At 33.5% G+C, this 21,397-nt stretch overlaps 1 protein-coding gene across 4 annotated transcripts in view; it reads right to left on the reverse strand.

The window, feature by feature from the left end:
• Positions 1–1,290: 1,290 nt before the first annotated feature.
• The window catches only part of LOC149807920 (CAP-Gly domain-containing linker protein 4-like), a 96,877-nt gene continuing 76,770 nt past the window's right edge, over positions 1,291–21,397 (reverse strand). For all 4 annotated transcript variants that reach the window (XM_089971995.1, XM_089972001.1, XM_089971983.1 and 1 more), the window contains 3 exons: positions 17,087–17,135; positions 13,612–13,715; positions 1,291–12,631 (listed from right to left, as the gene is read on the reverse strand). In XM_089971995.1, the coding sequence (XP_089828121.1) occupies positions 12,378–12,631; positions 13,612–13,715; positions 17,087–17,135 (407 nt within the window). In that variant the 3' untranslated portion in view covers positions 1,291–12,377. The remainder of the gene's footprint in view (positions 12,632–13,611; positions 13,716–17,086; positions 17,136–21,397) is intronic.

Genomic DNA, 21,397 nt, shown 5'->3' on the forward strand with positions numbered 1-21,397 from the left:
TGGTTTTAAATTAAGAGAAAAGAGCGAAAACCAACAAATTTTGTAAAATTTAACAAATAATTTATTTCCCTAGAATACAAAGTAAAATTTAAAAGAGAACTTACAGTATTAAGAATTAAATCCAAAACAGTCTTAGAAGTCCTATCACAAGTCCAAAAGTATAGAGTTCCAAAGAATTCTAGTGGTGATCTGAATGAATTTAAATTTTGAATGTGCTAATGTGCCTACAATCTTGAGGTATCACAATGATATTATCCAAAATGTCCTTGAATGAATTCACAGTAATCACAAAATAGTGATATAATTCAAAAGTATTAATAAGCACTTTGTAATTCCAGTGAATTATTTAAATAAGTAAATTCTCTCAAATAAAAATTGTACACAACAGTAAGACTGATTCCACTTTGGAAGTTAAGGTAGGAATGAGCAAGAAGTAATTCTAATACAATCAACCTTAATATAAAACCTAAGACACAATATGAGAACCAGAAGGAGGGTCATTTTTCCACCAAATTCATTTTCAGAATATTCCATGTTGTAAACAAGGTTAGGTCTCTTACTACAAATATAGTAAAGATCATGCAAAACAACAGGTACACCAGGGATTCCCAAAGGGAACACCAATGTCCTGAATTTGAACTCAAGTAACTTGTTTACCTCCAGTAATAATTATCTGAATATTTAATCTATAATCATGGAGCAATATTAGCTATGTGACGTTTCGAAAATAAATGTCACTAGTCAGGTTATTCACCAAGGTCAATTACACATAGCATAATCATAGTGAAAAACCAACACACAATACAAATATACATAGCAATGCTTAAGTGTTCAACAGTTTGCATAAAACAAAATCATTCACTGGAGTCATAAAACACATCTGAGCAACAGACATTTATTACACCTTGCTAAGACTCGAATAAAGTTTATATTTATATGTATCTGCCTGTAACAGCTTCATAGCAACTGCTGCAACCAACTCTAGAGGAAATATATGATGTTCTTGCAGCTAGAAGTACTCTTCAGTGGGTATGATATCCAATACATTGAGGTTTACAAGACAAAGACAACTTCAAGAATAAGGCAGCTTGACACTAGAGACTGCTGATAATGTTTGTATTTAATTGTAAAAAAATTAATTTATTGGTGGCTTTTCAGTTCCCACGTGTATTATGTTCTAGCACCATGTAGTATTATTCAGAAATTAATGGGACTGCATGTTTTATTGCAGAAAATATGGAAAAAGTTGATTTAGATGACATATTTTGGATGGCACAAGAAAACAGGAGATAATCTGCAACAAGTTTTATTAATTTCCTTCTGAAACATGTACAAATTGTTCTATATGATGCTGAAAAGTTGGGTCTGAGCCTAATCTTACACATATCCAGTTTGATTGTTTTCTAACTTAAAATGACATGAAATTTCTGTTTTTCAGTAACTGTTAGATTGCTGATGCATATATATATATATATATATATATATATATATATATATATATATATATATATATATATATGTATGTATAGGCCATTGTAATTTAAATTTCCGTGAACAGGATGAAAATAATGGATTCAAATATTGTAGCTTGAACAGATAAGAACGTAAAGCCATGAAAGTAATCAAAATTAAATAATGAAAATACAAAATGTACATACTGTAAATACAGAGAAACTTAACATCCAAGTTAAATAATTCAATTAAAAACAATCTGAATGAAATTTCAATTGCTTAAGTTATTTCATCATGGTTTAAAAGTGACAGCTTAACACCGACACTGTTGGGTTAGATCCCTTGTTCTATTATTACTATAAATTCTATAGGAAGTCTTATTATGTCGGATTCAAGCAGATTTTGGCACAGCAAATAAGTATGAGAAGATCTGAAAAAAATGACAATTTCTGATGATCTCGCTGGCATGTATTTTTGGTGAATTTTCATTCGGCAATGGAAGATTGAAAGATTGCAGAAAAATAATAATTATACATTAAAGATACAAATTAAAGCTAATTATTTTTGCAGAAAGCATTCTTACAAGATTTTAATTAAGGTATTCAGGTTAATTCCTTGTAAAAGTGATATATTTCACACTGAACCAACAATCAAAAATGGAAGAAAATTAAAAATATCCAGAGTCATGGTCTTTTTTGGCTTAGAATTAGTCACTAGTTTAATACATGACTTGCTTTTCTGGGATAATAAACTGTACTGTCACCTAGTAATTAACAGTGCTTCTATTTATATTTTACTAAAATGTTTTTTTTAGTAAAAGTCACTGGACTTTATGAAGTTATAATGTACAATGTATAAGTATGCAGTACTAAAATGACTAAATTCTAAGAAAAATATTTATAATTTACTAGTACTATCTATATATGCATACTTTATCTCATTATATGTACAAAAATTATTCTGAGTTACAATATCATTTTTGGCACATGTAGGAGGATCAATTTTTTTAAGCAAACATTTAAAACGTAAATTGACTCAGCAACGTAGCACCAAGGCTAAATTAGATGTTGAATGAAGATTATTAAAATAATTATTTATTCCCCTCTCTGACTACAATCTAAAATTCTCATCAGTTAAAGGTATCTTGATATGAAATCATACTGGGTCAGTAAACATCCTGGTTATATGAAGTTATACATACTAATAAATAATTTCATAACCATAATGTCCTACAGCATAATGGAGTTAACCTGAACAGTTCATGTATACTATTGACTTTTTGGTTCCCAGTTCAAAAAAATTGGCAACAACCCAACCTGATGAAACATTAATCAGTCTAGAAATTCATAGTACATTCACACCATCAGGCCACATAGCTGTGATTGGCGAGTTCTGTTAAGTGCATTATCTCCCTTGTCTTTTTCGTGTGAACAAACTATGTCACACGTACATTGAATCAAGAAAATAGAACTAAGGCCCTTGATGTTTGCAAGCTATATAGTCACATAGACAGCTGGCTCCAAAGTTGTGAAACTTCTAAAATGAGTACTTGATCAAACTCAAAATTTATTTTGTCATATGTCCTATTTGTTACATTTTTACAAAACCAAATATACATTTAACAGAAAACGGAATCTAAATAAATTTCTACTTTGAAATCTCTTGTATTTCAAAAAGTTTATATATAGTAAGCTGTCAAAATTTGAGTCTTGCACTTGAGTAGAGAAGTTTCATGCCCACAAGGCCAGGTTAAAGGATTGTACCTGAACAGTCAGGATCATATCATACCAAGTCCAATAAATGTCACAAAATGATTATGTAACTTTAGGTCACACATCTTCCTCCAGATTTTCACAGGAAATAATCATTTTATACTGTATCTATAATAATATTACCAAATATGATAGTTTTGGATCAATGATTCTTGTTTTATAAAAAAGTTTTAAAAGGTTTCATTACACAAATTATACACTCAGCTATCTTCCATTTGCCTCCAAAGCAACTCTGACAAATTGCTCTCACTGCATTCCAATTATGTCAAAAATAATTTAAAAAAAGATTAGATGTGGTTTTGTACTTCACAATATTAATGTTATAAAACAATAATAAAGCAATGAAAGCATAGTTTTAATTCATTCTAAATTATTCTGCACTATGGTTTATTTTTTATATTCACTTAACACTCCAAATGCAAACAGACAAGACCATGATCTGCTATCACAGAATGCACTGGCAGATCAGGGTCTATGTTGTTTGCTCCACTGATAACTCCTAGCAAACTGCATAGACCCAGATCTGCTGGCATATTATGTGGCAGATCTGCATCTCTGCAGTTTGTTGTAGGACACTCAGTAAGTGAATATATATATATATATATATATATATATATATATATATATATATATATATATATATATATATATATAGTAAATCTATAATTATGAATGAAAATTAAGGCTATTTAATTCAGCTTGCATTTCTTGCATACTTTAAACATAAGTAAATATATTTATTCTCAAAGTCTTGTACATCCATGCTCATATCTAGGATGCCAAGATAAAGCTAATAGTGGTTTGAAATTCCTTTTGCTACCATAATTGAATGCAATAAGTACTCTTACTGTTTTTCATTCCTTCAAGAGCATGTATCTCCATTATCTTAAATAATATATATATATATATATATATATATATATATATATATATATATATATATAAAGAAAAGGAAACTGATGACAAAGTCAGCACAAAACAGACTTGGTATGAAAATATACAGCATTTATCACTACATAATGTCATGGCAGTTGATTTTACACTATAAATACAATCTCTATCAAAACATTCATTTCAACAAGTTTACATTTTCTGTGACAGGGTTCTGAAGTCAAAGCACAAAGCACATGATGCTACATGCATAGGACCAAATGGGCAAGTATAACATTCTAATGACAGGGCAGTACATGATGCCCTGTGGAACACTGTATTGATGCATAGGATTGAATGGGCATGGTATAACGTCCTAATGATAGGGCAGTACATGATGCCCTGTGGTAGATGGAACACTGTATTGATGAATAGGACTTAATGGGCAAGGTATAACATTTTAATGATAGGGCAGTACATGATGCCCTGTGGTAGCTGGAACACTGTATTGATGAATAGGACTGAATGGGCAAGGTGTAGCATCCTAATGATAGGGAAGTACATGATGCCCTGTGGTAGATGGAACACTGTATTGATGAACAGGACTAAATGGGCACTGTATAACATCCTAATGATAGGGCAGTACATGATGCCGTGTGGTAGATGGAACACTGTATTGATGAACAGGACTGAATGGGCAAGGTATAACATCCTAATGATAGGGTAGTACATGATGCCGTGTGGTAGATGGAACACTGTATTGATGAACAGGACTAAATGGGCAAGGTATAACATCCTAATGATAGGGCAGTACATGACTCCATGTGGAACAATGTACAGTGTGACCCCGCTATAACGTGCTCCGTTATAGCGCTTATTCGGATATAACACAGTCGTGGCGTGGCTCCCGAAATTTCATATACACGTATTTTTCTTGTGCACAAAAATTTTTCTTAAAAGGTATAGAGAAAAAAAGTAAAAAGTTGCTTATCATTTTGGGATAGAGATCGCGTATGAATAAAAAATGCAAGACGATTGTGGCTTGGCTCCTGAAATTTTATATGTATTTTAAAAGTAAGAAGAAGAAAAGAAAAACGCATAAAAAGTTTATTCTGGGATCGCGTAGGTCTTCGCCAATGTCGCAAACTTGGATTGTTTTTCCTTATTGGCTGCAAAACATACCATGTGGCTTTTTTTTGATCTGTTGGCGACATTGTTGGCTGTTTAAACTTTTATATACAACCATTGGTTTGGAGTGCAGAAGTTCAGTGGCCCGATGAAAGGAAGCCGCAAGCTAGATATAAAATGCACTGAAATTTATATATTGTTACATAAACAAATTCTTTGTCTATACTGACAAACCATCTAAACAGTGCATTGTTATATCATAATCCACTTATCCTGCCATCTAGCACGAGTTCTGTATGTTGTGAAATATCTGATTTTTTGTTGTTGACATTTCTGGTAACGGAGATCAACTGGACAAGGCATTCTCTCGTAATCTTTCATCGGATTTTCGGCTGCTCGCTAGTAATTAATATATTTACAAAGACTGGCATTTGTGTGTGGATGGTAAGTAAAATTCCTCTTCTTTTCACTCAGAATTAAATCCTTCAGAACACTCAAGTTTCTGTAATAATCCATGTCATCAGAACACCTGTGTCTCTATCGTCCGTTGACCCTTTGTTAATTTTCAGACGCATGCGTAGAAGGCAGCATCACGCTGCTACCACAAATGTAAAAAAAATAAAAAAATTCTTATTGATTTCAGTAGGTATGGAGGGACAGTAACTAGAATAGTCTAAACGATGGCCAATTCCTTTTTAAAAATGTATCCAGATAAAACAATCTGCTGAAATTTCAAAGGAAACAGATTACCTTTGAAGCACCGACTGTTATGAAAACGTACTCAGCAAATGGAAAAAAATCACCGTCTCAATCATGCAATACAATTATTAGATGTTGCCGCCACAATAAGAAATGGGCATTCATTTGGTTCTCCAAAGCTGTTCTTTAGCGGTGACTTCAAAAGCACATGCACCCTTCATCAAAGAAAGCCAACTACAACCTTTCAATAACAACAAAGAAGTTTTCTTCAAAGGAAGTCAGTACCAAACTTAAATAAAAGTGTTGAATTTTTGCATTTTCCAACATGACTGGAACACTTTAACTGTGCTGTGGAAGTTTACTTTTTGTAGGGAAAAAGTTTATGCCAACGGCGGCCTAAAACGCAAACTAACTTTTACCGACTTCGAACGTACTTCAAAGTAAATGTGCTTCTTCATTCGTTACATGATTGTGCTACGTTTTTCCACTGAATTCAGACCAATATGACCTGTTACAAAATTAATGAATATTTTAAAGCTGTGTAAGAATATTTTCGATGGAATCATTTGTATTGTGGATTCAATGTATATGATGAGGTTCGCAGGTGAGTACACGGCGTTGATACTCTATTCATGCTATACATTAGACATTTATATATAAACAGTATTCATGTATATGTACCAATTCATGGTTCTCTAAATAAAGTAAACTATTATATGATGTCTTTTCTCTTTTCACTACAGGTGTATTTCTCATTTAATATGCATTAATTCAAGATAGCAACTGTGCACGTATTTTACCGCCCGCATTTATTACCCCCCCCCATTTTTTTTTTTTTTTTGGGGGGGGGTACATTTTCTTCAGCTAACTGACTTGGTTGCATATAACACGGCTCGGTTCATAACATGGTCGGATTCTATGGCTCCCAACTACCGTGTTATAGCGGGGTCCCACTGTATTCATGTTGAATGAGCATGCTACTGTGGTGTGTCCTTGGGTAAGGCACTGAACTCCAACTGCCTTACGGACTAAATAAACTGCTTGCGCTGCTTTGTTACAAATCACTAAAACAATCCAGTCTTTTCTGCACAATAATTCTTTTAATTTCATTTCAACAAAATTTGGTAAGCAGCTTAATCCTTTTAAGACACTGGCCAAGTTCAGCTATCTGCATTTTATGTAATTTAGCAGAGTTATGACCCCCTGATTGTTATCTTGACCTACTTCCATTACTGTACAATGACCCACTTATCATATTTTAAACAAATTTATTAGGCAGCTTTATATTATTTGGATGAGTTTTTATAAAGAAAGATAACATATATGTAAATTACTGAAGAAATAGAACCTTTACCTATATACTTGATTTACCTGTGCAAACTTAAAAAAACATGTTCTTGTTCACATACTAGTTGTCTCTTACATCCAGGTTGCCTTTATTTTCTTAAACACCACCCAGCTCCACATCACATCTGAATTCCATTTGGTGTGGCCATTCATGCAGTGTGCAATCATTTTTAACATAAATTTGATTAAATGATGGGTCAGTAGGGCCATTTCGGAGAATATAGGAACAATGGGAGGTTTGACACAAAAGGAGGAAAAGTAGGAAAAATTGGGGCCACTGATGCTTCATGCTAACAACACCTTGGCTTTTATGTTTCAACATTCATCACTGTCATCATTTAATGGAGTTGTGGTACATTATTAATGGACTCACCCACTTTTGTTTCCATACATTTCCCTGAATTATTATTGGATGTCAAGAAAATTTTATATGCAGCTCTAAAATTATAATCATCAACGGAATTTAATTATCAGCTTCCTATGTCAAAGTTTAGTGGAGTTATGACTGTTCAATGTTGTACTTGCATTTGGCATACACATTTACATTGATGAGACTTTATCTTTTTGGATTGTCAGTATTTTTCAACATCAGTAATGTCTTCCTTTATAAACATACCTCAGCTCATTTACCATATCAACAATGTAACCCTTGCCCTTTTCTCTGCAAAACCGTTTTCCTCTACTTCTGAGGAAAAACAAGAGACATCAGTAATCTATCATTCTTACGAAAGTTGAAGTTATTTAATAGTCTTCATCTGGTAATCATTAATAATTAGTCTCCATCTGGCAATCATTAATAATTAGTCAGACACAAATATATTTATTTTGTCAGATATTACAAAAACCAGTTTGGAGTATTCTCTGAACAGTTGAAGGATACAGAGTCCATTGATAAAATACACAATTTCAAAAAGAATATTAATAATTCAATTTTATTCTGAAAGTATGTAAGAATCAAGAGTGTGTTGAGTATTTTTTATATAAAAATCCCACTTTCCAAACAAATCTTGGATTTATGCAAAATATGGTTAAAACAATAAATTCATCATAGTATCAACTTCATATTTTTAACTCACCTCTTTACAAACTAGTAAAGTCTCTCATCTTACATCATTACAATGAAAGCAAGCCTCTCATCTTACATCATTATAATGAAAGCAAGCCTCTCATCTTACATCATTATAATGAAAGCAAGCCTCCCATCTTACATCATTATAATGAAAGCAGGCCTTCCATCTTACATCATTATAATGAAAGCAAATCTCTCATCTTACATCATTATAATGAAAGCAAGCCGCCCATCTTACATCATTATAATGAAAGCAGGCCTCTCATCTTACATCATTATAATGAAAGCAAGCCTCTTATCTTACATCATTACAATGAAAGCAAGCCTCCCATCTTACATCATTATAATGAAAGCAGGCCTCTCATCTTACATCATTATAATGAAAGCAAGCCTCTTATCTTACATCATTATAATGAAAGCAAGCCTCCCATCTTACATCATTATAATGAAAGCAGGCCTCCCATCTTACATCATTATAATGAAAGCAAATCTCTCATCTTACATCATTATAATGAAAGCAAGCCTCTTATCTTACATCATTATAATGAAAGCAGGCCTCCCATCTTACATCATTATAATGAAATCAAATCTCTCATCTTACATCATTATAATGAAAGCAAGCCTCTTATCTTACATCATTATAATGAAAGCAGGCCTCCCATCTTACATCATCATAATGAAAGCAAATCTCTCATCTTACATCATTATCATGAAAGGAGGCCTCACATCTTACTTCATTATAATGAAAGCAGGCCTCTCATCTTACACACTCATAATGAAAGCAGGCCTGTCAATCATTATAATGAAAACAAATCTCTCATGTTACATAATCATAATGAAAGCAAACCTCATCTTACATCATTATCATGAAAGCAGGCCTCTCATCTTACATAATGAAAGCAAGCCTCTCATCTTACTTCATTATCATGAAAGCAAGCCTCTCATCTTACATAATGAAAGCAAGCCTCTCATCTTACCTCATTATAATGAAAGCAAATCTTACATAATCATAATGAAAGCAAATCACTCATATCATTATAATGAAAGCAGGCCTCTCATCTTATATCATTATAATGAAAGCAGGCCTCCCATGTAACATCATTATAATGAAAACAAGCCTCTCATCTTACATAATGAAAGCAAGCCTCTCATCTTACATCATTATAATGAAAGCAGGCCTTCCATCTTACATCATAATAATGAAAGCAGGCCTCCCGTCTTACATCATTATAATGAAAGCAAGACATTATATCATTATAATGAAAGCAGATCTCCCATCTTACATCATTATAATGAAAGCAAGACTCTCATATTATATCATTATAATGAAAACATGAATGTAAATCATCTATAAATTAAGGCAACATAATGTGATAAATAAAATGTGACACTTTTAATACAAAAGATACACAAAATGACTAGCTGTGTAAAGAGGGTATCAGAAATCTTCATTAGGTGACCAAAGTTTGTTGTCCTGTATAAGTGTTCCTTCTGTACTAAGTTATTTATGCATGGAATGTACATTTTTTGTGATAAAAAAAAAAACTGTGCATAAATGTTTGTGGGGGGCTTGGGGGTGTTTACAGGTGCTACCTGGAAAATTGTAATGATGTCAATGTGACCAACATGATATTAATATGAAAACAATATTGTATGCACAGGTGGATACTTCTGATGGTGAGTATGACAAGGAATACTATAAACATGCATTTCCTTTCATGCTGATCCAGCAAAAAAACAATATTTATTTAAGATTATTTGGTAAACACCATGGCTATAAAAATATGGTATATGACTGTAACAATATGGTAGTCCTGATATGATACAAATTAAACTTAGAGAAGGAAACGTACTTTGTAAAAAATCAACTTGCTATTATCTAAAACAAATTTATTATGATTAAACAGCTTTTACTCTGTTTTACTCTTGGCACTATTAAAAGTTATAAATACTTGAGGCTCAACTTCTCCAATAATGAAATTCTTAATGTATCTAAATTGCATTCTTTTAATATCTTACAAGCTGTGCTATATTTCACCAACATAACACAGCAATGCAATGTATATAAGAGTTTGTTCTCCCCAACACAACACGATCCACTTTTCATATAAGTCCAGTACTGCATTGCATTGGTTTTTAACCTATAATGATGTTGCACTAAAATAGGTTTGTTTACAAACATTCCATGTTTCTTAAATTAACTTAACAGTGCAAGTCAACCTTCAAATTTGATTCTAGGCAATGTGACATATAATTGAATTGTCCTACATACCTTCATTAGCCGATCAGAACTCTTTTTTCCCGTGCAATTGGTTTCGTCGCAAATAAGCAAATCAGCTGTTGACAGATATTGCTAGTGATGTGGTAGTAAGATAATTATGGATAAACAATAAATCTATCAATCTGGACATGGTAGTGAGATAATTACGAAGAAATGATATTTCTAGCAATTTAGACATGGTAGTGAGATAATGATGAGTAAATGATATTTCTAGCAATTTAGACATGGTAGTGAGATAATTATGAATAAAAATATCTCTAGCAATTTAGACATGGTAGTGAGATAATTATGAATAAAAATATCTCTAGCAATTTAGACATGGTAGTGAGATAATTACGAAGAAATGATATTTCTAGCAATTTAGACATGGTAGTGAGATAATTATGAACAAAAATATCTCTAGCAATTTAGACATGGTAGTGAGATAATTATGAATAAAAATATCTCTAGCAATTTAGACATGGTAGTGAGATAATTATGAATAAAAATATCTCTAGCAATTTAGACATGGTAGTGAGATAATTATGAATAAAAATATCTAGCAATTTAGACATGGTAGTGAGATAATTATGAATAAAAATATCTCTAGCAATTTAGACATGGTAGTGAGATAATTATGAATACAAATATCTCTAGCAATTTAGACATGGTAGTGAGATAATTATGAATACAAATATCTCTAGCAATTTAGACATGGTAGTGAGATAATTATGAATAAAAGTCACATCAGAAAATTTAATTTTGAAAGGGCTGTTCTATTTAAAAAAGTATCATGTTTTGTGAAAAATGTATTGCATCTCGTTTTGTAGTCAGAATGTCATGATTATGAATGCATCGTTATAACCCTAATAAACATCCATCTTGCCCCTCCAATTCTTCTTAGATATAATCTGTGCAAAATATAAATACTGCTCTGAAAATATAACTTGGAGATACATCATTGGAATTTTAATGTGGGGACACTGAATTTTAATGTGGGGACATTTAATGTGGGGACACTGAATTTTAATGTGGGGACACTGAATTATGTGACTGCATACAATAATTTAGTTCAAGTAACAAAGGAATCAGCTGAATTTTAACTACATGCAAAATTTAAATGTTCAAAAACTTTTGCAAGCCAGACAATATTATTTGCCAGAAAATGCTTAGACCCACATTTTTCAATTAAAGTAAACTTTGGTCATTTTTGCATATTGATGGGTTGTCAATCTTTACTGAAAAAAGAAAACCAACATTCTAAACATTCAAGTTTTGTATGACACAAGATATTACATAACATAAATACCATAAATAAATCAAGTAGTGACATGAGATAAAAGTAGAACAGAATGTGCTTTTTTCAAAAAGCAGGAATCAGCAATATCATAGTTCCATGTTATTACATGCCAATATGTTTAACACTCAAGCAAGCTTTTGCAAAGTAACAAAGTCACATCAAGCATATAACTCACCAGTATTGTTTGAAAGCTTTTTGGTTGACTTTAGCTATCTTACTATAGCATAAGACAAAGACCTTCTGGAGACAGTTACTCCTTTTGCCTTGAAGGCATACAAACAAAGTTAATCTGTTTGTTTGGCCATGAACATTTACAAAGTGTCTTGATATCTTCTGGTCACTTGTAACAAGTCCAATGAAATAAATGGCTCTCAATTCCTTCATAGCCACAATCTAAACTTCAGATTTCTTTGAAGTACTTACTCTTCTTGTATAAGCCAAAGTAATAATACTTTTAACAGATAAATAGTCATTCTTCCACTACTGTCCATTTTCTTTGACTTCTCCATTTGTGAAGCTCTCAGAGTGACTGAGGTAATCTCCAATTAATTTAGCACCATTGATTCCACGGACTGTGATTTTGCTTGGTCTCACTAGAACTCCATGATCTGGTTTACAATGAAAATACCTCTTTCCTTGTACACTGCCATCATTCTTCCCTTTAGGAATCCTAAGTTCTACACCAACCCAGATTCCATCACCAAAATCAGTTGGGCCAATGTATTTTATAACTCCTATAAAATAAAGAAGAATTTGAATTAATGATCATATGTTATCAAATTTATGACTTTGCATACCAAATGGTTTATTTATTTAACATTGTTTATATTGTTTGTAATTGGTCATGATACATGAGAAAGCCATCTATCTTCTTTTTCTGTTGCATGACTGAAGAGACTAAAAACCAGCAGTTGTTTAAATTCTAAAGGTCCAGATGCCCAAATGCTCACTGAAAATTTGGTCATATTCTGTTGTGGGCTTGTTGCTACATTTAAAAAAAATAACTTGCAAATGAAAAGTTATATATTTTAAGCAATGACCACAATATAAATACTTTCTGTGAAATTTGGCTATGCTCAAGATGGTTCCATATCTATTAAAGCAGAACCACCTGGCACCTATTTAAATAGAACACAACAACAAGAGATCATTGCAAAAATTCTGATTGGTTTTCACCTCTTCAACTCTCTTTCTCAAACATTTACGAACCTAATTCGTTGTTACAGAAGACACTCATTCCATTTACGAACCTAATTTGCCCTTACAGAAGACACTCATTCCATTTACGAACCTAATTCTACGAACCTAATTTGTTGTTACAGAAGACACTCATTCTAATTACGAACCTAATTCGTTGTTACAAAAGACACTCATTCCAATTACAAACCTAATTCGTTGCTACAAAAGACACTCATTCCAATTACAAACCTAATCCGTTGTTACAGAAGACACTCATTCCAATTACAAACCTAATTCATTGTTACAGAAGACACTCATTATTTTACGAACCTAATTCGTTGTTACAGAAGACACTCATTCCATTTACGAACCTAATTCACTGTTACAGAAGACACTCATTCGAATTACGAACCTAATTTGTTGTTACAGAAGGCACTCATTCCAATTATGAACCTAATTCACTGTTACAGAAGACGCTCATTTCATTTATGAACCTAATTCTTTGTTACAGAAGACACTCATTCGATTTACGAACCTAATTCGTTGTTACAGAAGACACTCATTCCAATTTCTAGCTTTAAGTTGGAACTGGATCCAGGTGTTCTCATAATGCTATCTCCTCCAAGTCCACTCTTCGGCCTGACAAAGAGTACAGGAAAAAATACTAAAAACTGCTGCACACAGAGGGGAAAGCCATTAGGCTTTTCATCTGATTAAGTTTTCTACACAGCTTGTACCATTATTCTTATCCTGGATATTATGGTGCAAGTTAAGCCTATGACCTACTTACAGATAATAACTTTTCAAACCAACAGATCTTTTATTAATGATAATCACCCTCAACATTTTTAATAAATGTATAATAAATTGTACATTATACTCCAACCCTGTATCTAACAGTCCTAGATTATCAACCACAGAGTCTCAATGACCTCGACCTCTGTCGACACCGGTGATCTTCAACCAGACTGAATGTACAGAAACCATTATTTTCTTACTGGATTTACCATGACTAAGACAGCAGACTTTCAGACCTCAGCATAGATGCCAACTCACTGAGAGGTATAAGTGTAATTTTTGCTAATATAATTGGCAAAAAGTGTAATTTGGGCCAAAAAAGTGTAACTATATACTACATGCCATAATTACTGAGCACTATACATTTTTCCTACTAACCTGGTCTGCAGCCTGTCAAAATTCTTGTCACAAATGGGCAAAATCCATGTGAATTAGAACCAAAATACAAAGATAAAATATACTATTTATATTGAGCATTAATTTTAACCAATCTACATGTGTAACTTTTGCTGATTGATTCCTGAATTCTTCAATAAGCATGATGATCTTGTGCTCAGTATGAATGCTGTATTACATTACTCAGTATGAATGCTGTATTACATTACTCAGTATGAATGTTGTATTACATTACTCAGTATGAATGCTGTATTACATTACTCAGTATGAATGCTGTTTTACATTACTCAGTATGAATGCTGTATTACATTACTCAGTATGAATGCTGTATTACATTACTCAGTATGAATGCTGAATTACATTACTCTCATATTCTTCTTTTAAAGTTTGTAGAGCGGTGTTGTTTTGTCCATTTTTTAATCAGACATGCTTTGAAGTTTGAAAAGATCCATCTGCTATACAAAATTTCAGTCATATAACATTCTCATGTCACACCAAAAAAGTGTACTTTGCTTAACATCTGGCACCATTTTCTTTAAAAATATAGAAAAGTCCTCTACTTAACTATTTTGTCAACATAATAAGTTTCAGACTGAAGAAACCCATCTGTTTTCTTTGAAATGTGTCATATACAGTTGCTATTGAAATGTGTCATATACAGTTGCTATTGAAATGTGTCATATACAGTTGCTATTGAAATGTGTCATATACAGTTGCTATAATTACAAAATAAGAAAACCAGATGTAGGTCTCGGACAATGTAGCAGTCATCTTTGTAAGAACTTTCTTAGATTTATGTTAACTTTGTGGAATTAGGGAGATGAGAATAAAATTGACAAACACAACTCTTTTGCTTTATGTTTGTTTTATTTTGTAATTGATCAAAAAAAGCATAATCCATATATGGTTGAGCATAAGACATAATTATGTTAAAAAAAGTGCAATGATTATGCCAAAAGCATTATGGGTGGCATCTATGCCTCAGAATCTATACCTATGTTCATTAGTTCCAGTGCAATTTCAAAACATTTGGTCAAGGAACCTACTCTAGAACAGAAGTTGTTCTGCAGAACCCATATTTCTTTCAGCCACAATGAACTTTGAGCTTTTGGCCCTAAAATCAATAGGACTCCTCCTTACCTTAACGTGAAAACCCTCAATAGATTTTAGTCAAGGTACTAAAGTTGTCATTCAAAATACATTTCTTTCAATCAGTGACCTTGGATTTATAACTCCTTAAAATCGATAGGCTTCTTCCTTACCAAATTTGCATGTCATCCACAAAATTTGATGGTGCAATTTCAGTTAGTGACCTTCACCTGCAACCTTTAGATCCTAAGAGAGATAGACTTCTTTTTCCTTAGCCCAAGCGCAAGCCATCACAAAGTTTGGTTCAAGTCTGTGATGTAGAACAAATGTTACTGTGTGGAAACCTTGTGACTGTGCATTTGACAGTCTTTCTTGCCTTAAGTGAAAGTCTGGTAACAATGGTAGATTGTACAGAACTGAAATTATTGTGAACAATGTAACAGTGGGACAGATATATTAAGCTCCAACTTACAAAAGATGGGCAACTGGGCTAATCAACATGGGCACCCGGGGCTAGTCAAGATGGGTGCTGTGGGCTAAAGACTGGAGAAATACTATTGATAGCAATATTACATATATATCTTACTGAGTGAGCACATGCTTTCCAATTACTGTATACATATCAATCAATTTGTCTATCTGAGTAGAATGCTTCACTGCTTGTAAAATATCAAAAAATGATTACTTGCTGATCAATGTGATTCACTTGTAAACACTTTCACTGATTTCCATCTTAACTTTCAGACTTGTTTACCATTCATTCGTTAATATATTTTATTTATAATTTACTATTAAATAAGCATGTTACTTGCTCATTCTGATAAGGTGAGTAGTAAAAATCCAGAAAGAAAAACTAGGACAACTTAGATGGCTTGTTAACACACATCTGCCGTAGTTTAAATATTGCCTACTCATTGTACTGCTCTCCCATGAATATAGTCTTCAAGCTATAACCAAGTATAAAAAACGTTTGTCACAGAATACATAATATTTAAATATATTCAATTTCAATACATCCAACCATTTAACACCCTCCACACATGGAAGCCTAAGGCATTGAGACAAATGATATCCCTCTTGTACAAGGTTTCTATGTGGTCAAGTACAGTACCACATTTTCTGAAATCTATCCAGCAGTAAGTATCATGTAAAGAACAGACAGACATATGGATGAATCACTGACAGACAGGGTAAATGGCTTACATTTCATTAAAGGATCTTGTGTAGTTCAAAAGTGACAAAGATACAAGTTACAGAATTTTCCCTTGCAGTGACTATTACCTTGAGGGTGGACCCTTGCAGTGACCATTACCTTGAGACTGGACCCTTGCAGTGACTATCACCTTGAGACTGGACCCTTGCAGTGACCATTACCTTGAGACTGGACCCTTGCAGTGACTATCACCTTGAGACTGGACCCCTGAAGTGACCATTACCTTGAGACTGGACCCTTGCAGTGACCATTACCTTGAGACTGGACCCTTGCAGTGACCATAACCTTGAGGCTGCAACCTTGCAGTGACTATTACCTTGAGGATGGATGCTTGCGGTGACCATTACCTTGAGAATGGACCCATGCAGTGACCATTACCTTGAGACTGGACCCTTGCAGTGACTATTACCTTGAGACTGGTTAATTTAAAGCAAGAAATGCCTTAACATCATATAGTTGGCTTAGATCAAGCATATAAAAAAGTGTGCTGATAATTTTTTTAAATAGCACGTACCTCTTAACTGGAGTCTTTGGTCTGCCACTTGCACCACCCATGCCAATTCCTGAAAGCAAATAAAATTGTGCAATATCCTATTTTAATAATATTAAAAATACAAAATCACAAATTGAATCAAAAAGTGATGGTCATGGTCCATGCAATCTAGAATTTATATACAATTAACAACCATCAGCAAAATGGCTAACAAACCATGACCAACCATAGCTAAACTGGATCTAAGAAACTTGTCTTGTTGTGGGGAATCATACAGATTTTACACGTCCTATGTTGTCTAATATAGATTTGCCAGTTTTAACATCTTTACATTTAATATTTTATCTTTTTTCACATTTACATTTATCTGAAAGAGTTTTACTTTCTAAAATTGTTGTACATTTTGTATTGTTACTTTTTTAAAATCTTTATCTTCAGTTGGCACCATATAGTCACTACTGTGCCAGTGTTTCCCTTTACACATATTTGTGTGTCAGGGACGCACGCTGGAGAAAATTGACACACACATTTTGTTACTGTGCGTTTTTTTGACTCAAAGGATTTTCATAATATGATCATGATATATTTAATACCCAATGCATTTAACGATGTATGGCATCGTATATACTTCGCGTATAGGCATTGACTGGTTCCCCACTTTGTTTTTCCCCCTGCCTTGCGCTCCTCTATTCGTATAGCAAAGTGCAACGCAGGGAACATATAAAACAATGAACCAGTCTAGCATAGGGAATGTTATGACGGAGTAGCTTCCCCTAATCTCACGAGCTTCTCGCGATTTCCATCGAGCTCAGCAAGCTGTTCTAGATATTTAACATCAAGGCTTGTTGCACCAGAAAGTGATCTCCAGATTAAAACATCATGCACTAAAAAGCATTAGCGAAGAAAGTGAAAGAAGCAGAACACAAAAGAGTAACTGTGGATCTAACTTTAATGAAAAATGGAGAAAATTATTCCCTTGACTGGAATATTCATTATGATTACCGGTGTGACTTCTGATCGTGTGATTGCAAAGACTGCAAAAGTGAATAATCCTTTCGTGACAGGATTTTAAAATTTTTAAAAATAGGACCTCGTTCGCCATAAGATATCTGGAGAACACATTATAACCTAAGACATTATTTCACAACAAAGAAATCAGTAAACTTGCAGAGACAAATGCGTCATTTGGATTACAAAGTCAGCGGGTCATTGCAGATTTTGTTGGTTTTTACCTTTTACTGCAATAAAATAAAGATGTTAAAGTTCAAGTGTAACTTATTAGAAAGAAGATGAATCAGTATCCTCCTTGATATTTGGATAAATGTGTTCTAAGACGAAGTACAATGAAACCTATGATAGTACACATTTCAAGAAAGGCAGTAAATTAACTCCCATTTGGTTAAAAAGATTTATTTGGCTTTTTGTATTGGCTTATATGTATTGTGTTGGGCTATAATATTGTTGAGGAGACTGTTAAAAGTATGACTTTAAAAGAAAAATGAACTAATACAATTATTCTTTGAATGGACAATGCATTTGTTTGTTAACTGTGCATGTTGGTGTATTTGTATGTTTAGAGAAAGAGAGAGAGAGAGAGTATGTTGTGCAAGTTGCAATATCCTATTTCAAGCTGAAAAAGTACGAGTCGTATTAAAATTTGTCAGAACATTTTTGACCCCCACATTTTTTATCTGACCCCCAGTTTTGACACCTAGTTTTTTTTGTACCCTCAATTTTACACCCATGAGGGATACATTGATGTGCTCTGATGCCTTAAAATGCTACTGTATACTTACATGCATAGTTACTGAGGGGAAATAAAACAAAATGGCAATGTTGCAATGATCTTGCTCTTTCACCTCCTGAACTCTGAAGCAATAGGGTGCTGCCTCCCCTCAAATTTAGTCAACCAATTAAGTCTGATGACAATAAGGCCCAGCAAACTTAATTACCATGTGAAAAGCAAAATTCCATTTTCTGCTAGTGACCCTGAACTATGATGTATCAGCCAGAAAATCAACAGCACACATGAGGTTTGAAGCAAACCAAAGTTGTGTTTTTATGACCTGGACTACTGACAGATGGCTATTATTGACATTTCCCACCACTGCTTCATTTACGACCAACCAGACATTATACCAAATCTTTTAGTGAAAATCCATTGTTGACATAACAAACTACTCATGAGAGTAATAATAGGAAGATTTTCAAGATGGCCACCATGGTAGCTATATTGGACGTCCAAGGGGCACCATTTTCATTTTCGATCTACTAAAGATATAATCAGAAATCGTTTAGAGGAAACATCATGTCATAATGACCTACAGTTTAACAAAAGCAGCAAAAACAAGATTTTCAACACTGTAAATGTCAGACTGATACCATTTTCATGTAAGACCAACACAACATCATAAGAAATCTTTAAGTGAAAATCTGATGTTAATACAACCATCTGTTCTAAATGAATAGTGATAGGATTTTAAAGCTGGCTGTTGAGGAGGGGATGTCAGAGAGGCATCTTTTTCATTAAGGCATCAATCTGATAGCTCAGTGGTAATAGCATTGTTTCTGTGACTAAATGGTTGCCAGTTGAAACCTATCACTGGATCAGCTTGGGTTGGCTACCGTCATGTCATTGGGCAAGGCACTTTACTTCATAAGTCTCAACAGTGAAATAACTTACTTGTGTTTCTCTGCCTTAAAACACCAAACCAAACCATCAAAAGGAGTCTATTAGTAATTCTATTAATGAAATATGTATGTCAATATGACCATCCATTAACCAAGAACAGGACGTGACTTTCAAGTTGGGTGCCATGACAACCATATTGATGTCAGATTGGTGCCATTTTCATTTAGGAACTACTAGACTACAATAAGAAGTCTTTTAGTAAAAAAACATGTCAAAATTACCATCTGGTCTGTAGAGTTTGTAAAATGGCTACCAAGGAGGCCATACCATTTTAGCTGAGGGGTACCTTTTTCATTTCAGAAAAATTAGATATTGTAAGAAGTCTTTCAGTGAAAACTCCAAGGTAGATTATGATCATCCACTTATGAGTAGTAAGATTAAGATTTTCAAGCTAGCAACCATAGTGGCTACACTGCATCTCAGATCACCACCACTGACACATAAGCTTTACTGGAACTTGGGATTAATTTTATGGAAATCTTACACCACCACTGACACTGGGATGAATGTATTTGTAGTTTTACAGCAATCCTACCAGTAGTTTTGGAAGATTAGTGATAACAAACTAACAGACAGACAATGTACACCACAGGTCAAATGCAATCAAATACACTCTTTTGGTCTATAACCATTTGGGCTAATACAGTCCTACCCGTTTATGTCAACATCCTCGGTCCCGAGGAAATATTGTTGACACAGGCAGATGTCGAGATAAGTGTTGGGGGGGGGGGGTGTCTGCAAAAAGATACAAGTTAAATTCGTCAGTAAGGGGTGACCTGTTGTCAGTGAGTAGCATTTACACTTTGAGAAAACAAATGGAAATTTTGAGACATGAAGACAAAACCAGTGTGAAATACACTTGTATATTGCCAAATTACATTTTGGTTACCTTTGTGTAATAAACTCTACAATAAAATATTGCATCGGTCACATCCTGATAGGAAAAACATTCACTACGATATTCAATGTCGGCATTAGCACATGGTTGCATAGTTGTTATTTACATGCTTCAAGTACATGTACTTAAATTGTCCTAGATTTTGGTCAGTCTGTTCCCATCTTATTGAGGCTACCAAGGGGATGGGGCTATTCACAGGGAAATGAAAACCTGTCAAAAAGTTGGTTTAAACAGTACATGTATTTAGTTACATCATGAAAAGTACATAAAAGCAAACGAGAGATATGCTGATATGATTAATAAAGGAATAATATTGTATACATTGACACATGCTAATGAGGTATTAAAAGAAACTGATTCTTACAATAAGATATTGTAACAATGTCAGCTCAAGTGGTATACATTTAAAATACGACCCCGAGATAACAAGTTACGAATTCTCTCAAAATACAAATACATGTAGCAGTAAAAGATTTTAATGATAAATACATATACATGTAATTGAGATTATTATCTATAGCATAATCAATGCATAAAATTATAATAAAATTTAATTTAATTTAAATTTAAATTAATTAAAATTAAATGTTGTTAGCACAAGTAGGTAGGGGAGATAACGAGAGTACATGCATTTCTGAACTTCATGCAAGCTTCTTCTGTTTGAGCCCCTCTGGAGAAGATGCTGCAACTTTTCCAAGTGACCATGCACATCGTCTTATATTGACAAGGAGTTATTTGCATT

Source organism: Sinohyriopsis cumingii, chromosome 1, assembly GCF_028554795.1.
Source record: "Sinohyriopsis cumingii isolate HCF-2022 chromosome 1, ASM2855479v2, whole genome shotgun sequence".
NCBI lineage: Eukaryota > Metazoa > Mollusca > Bivalvia > Unionida > Unionidae > Sinohyriopsis > Sinohyriopsis cumingii.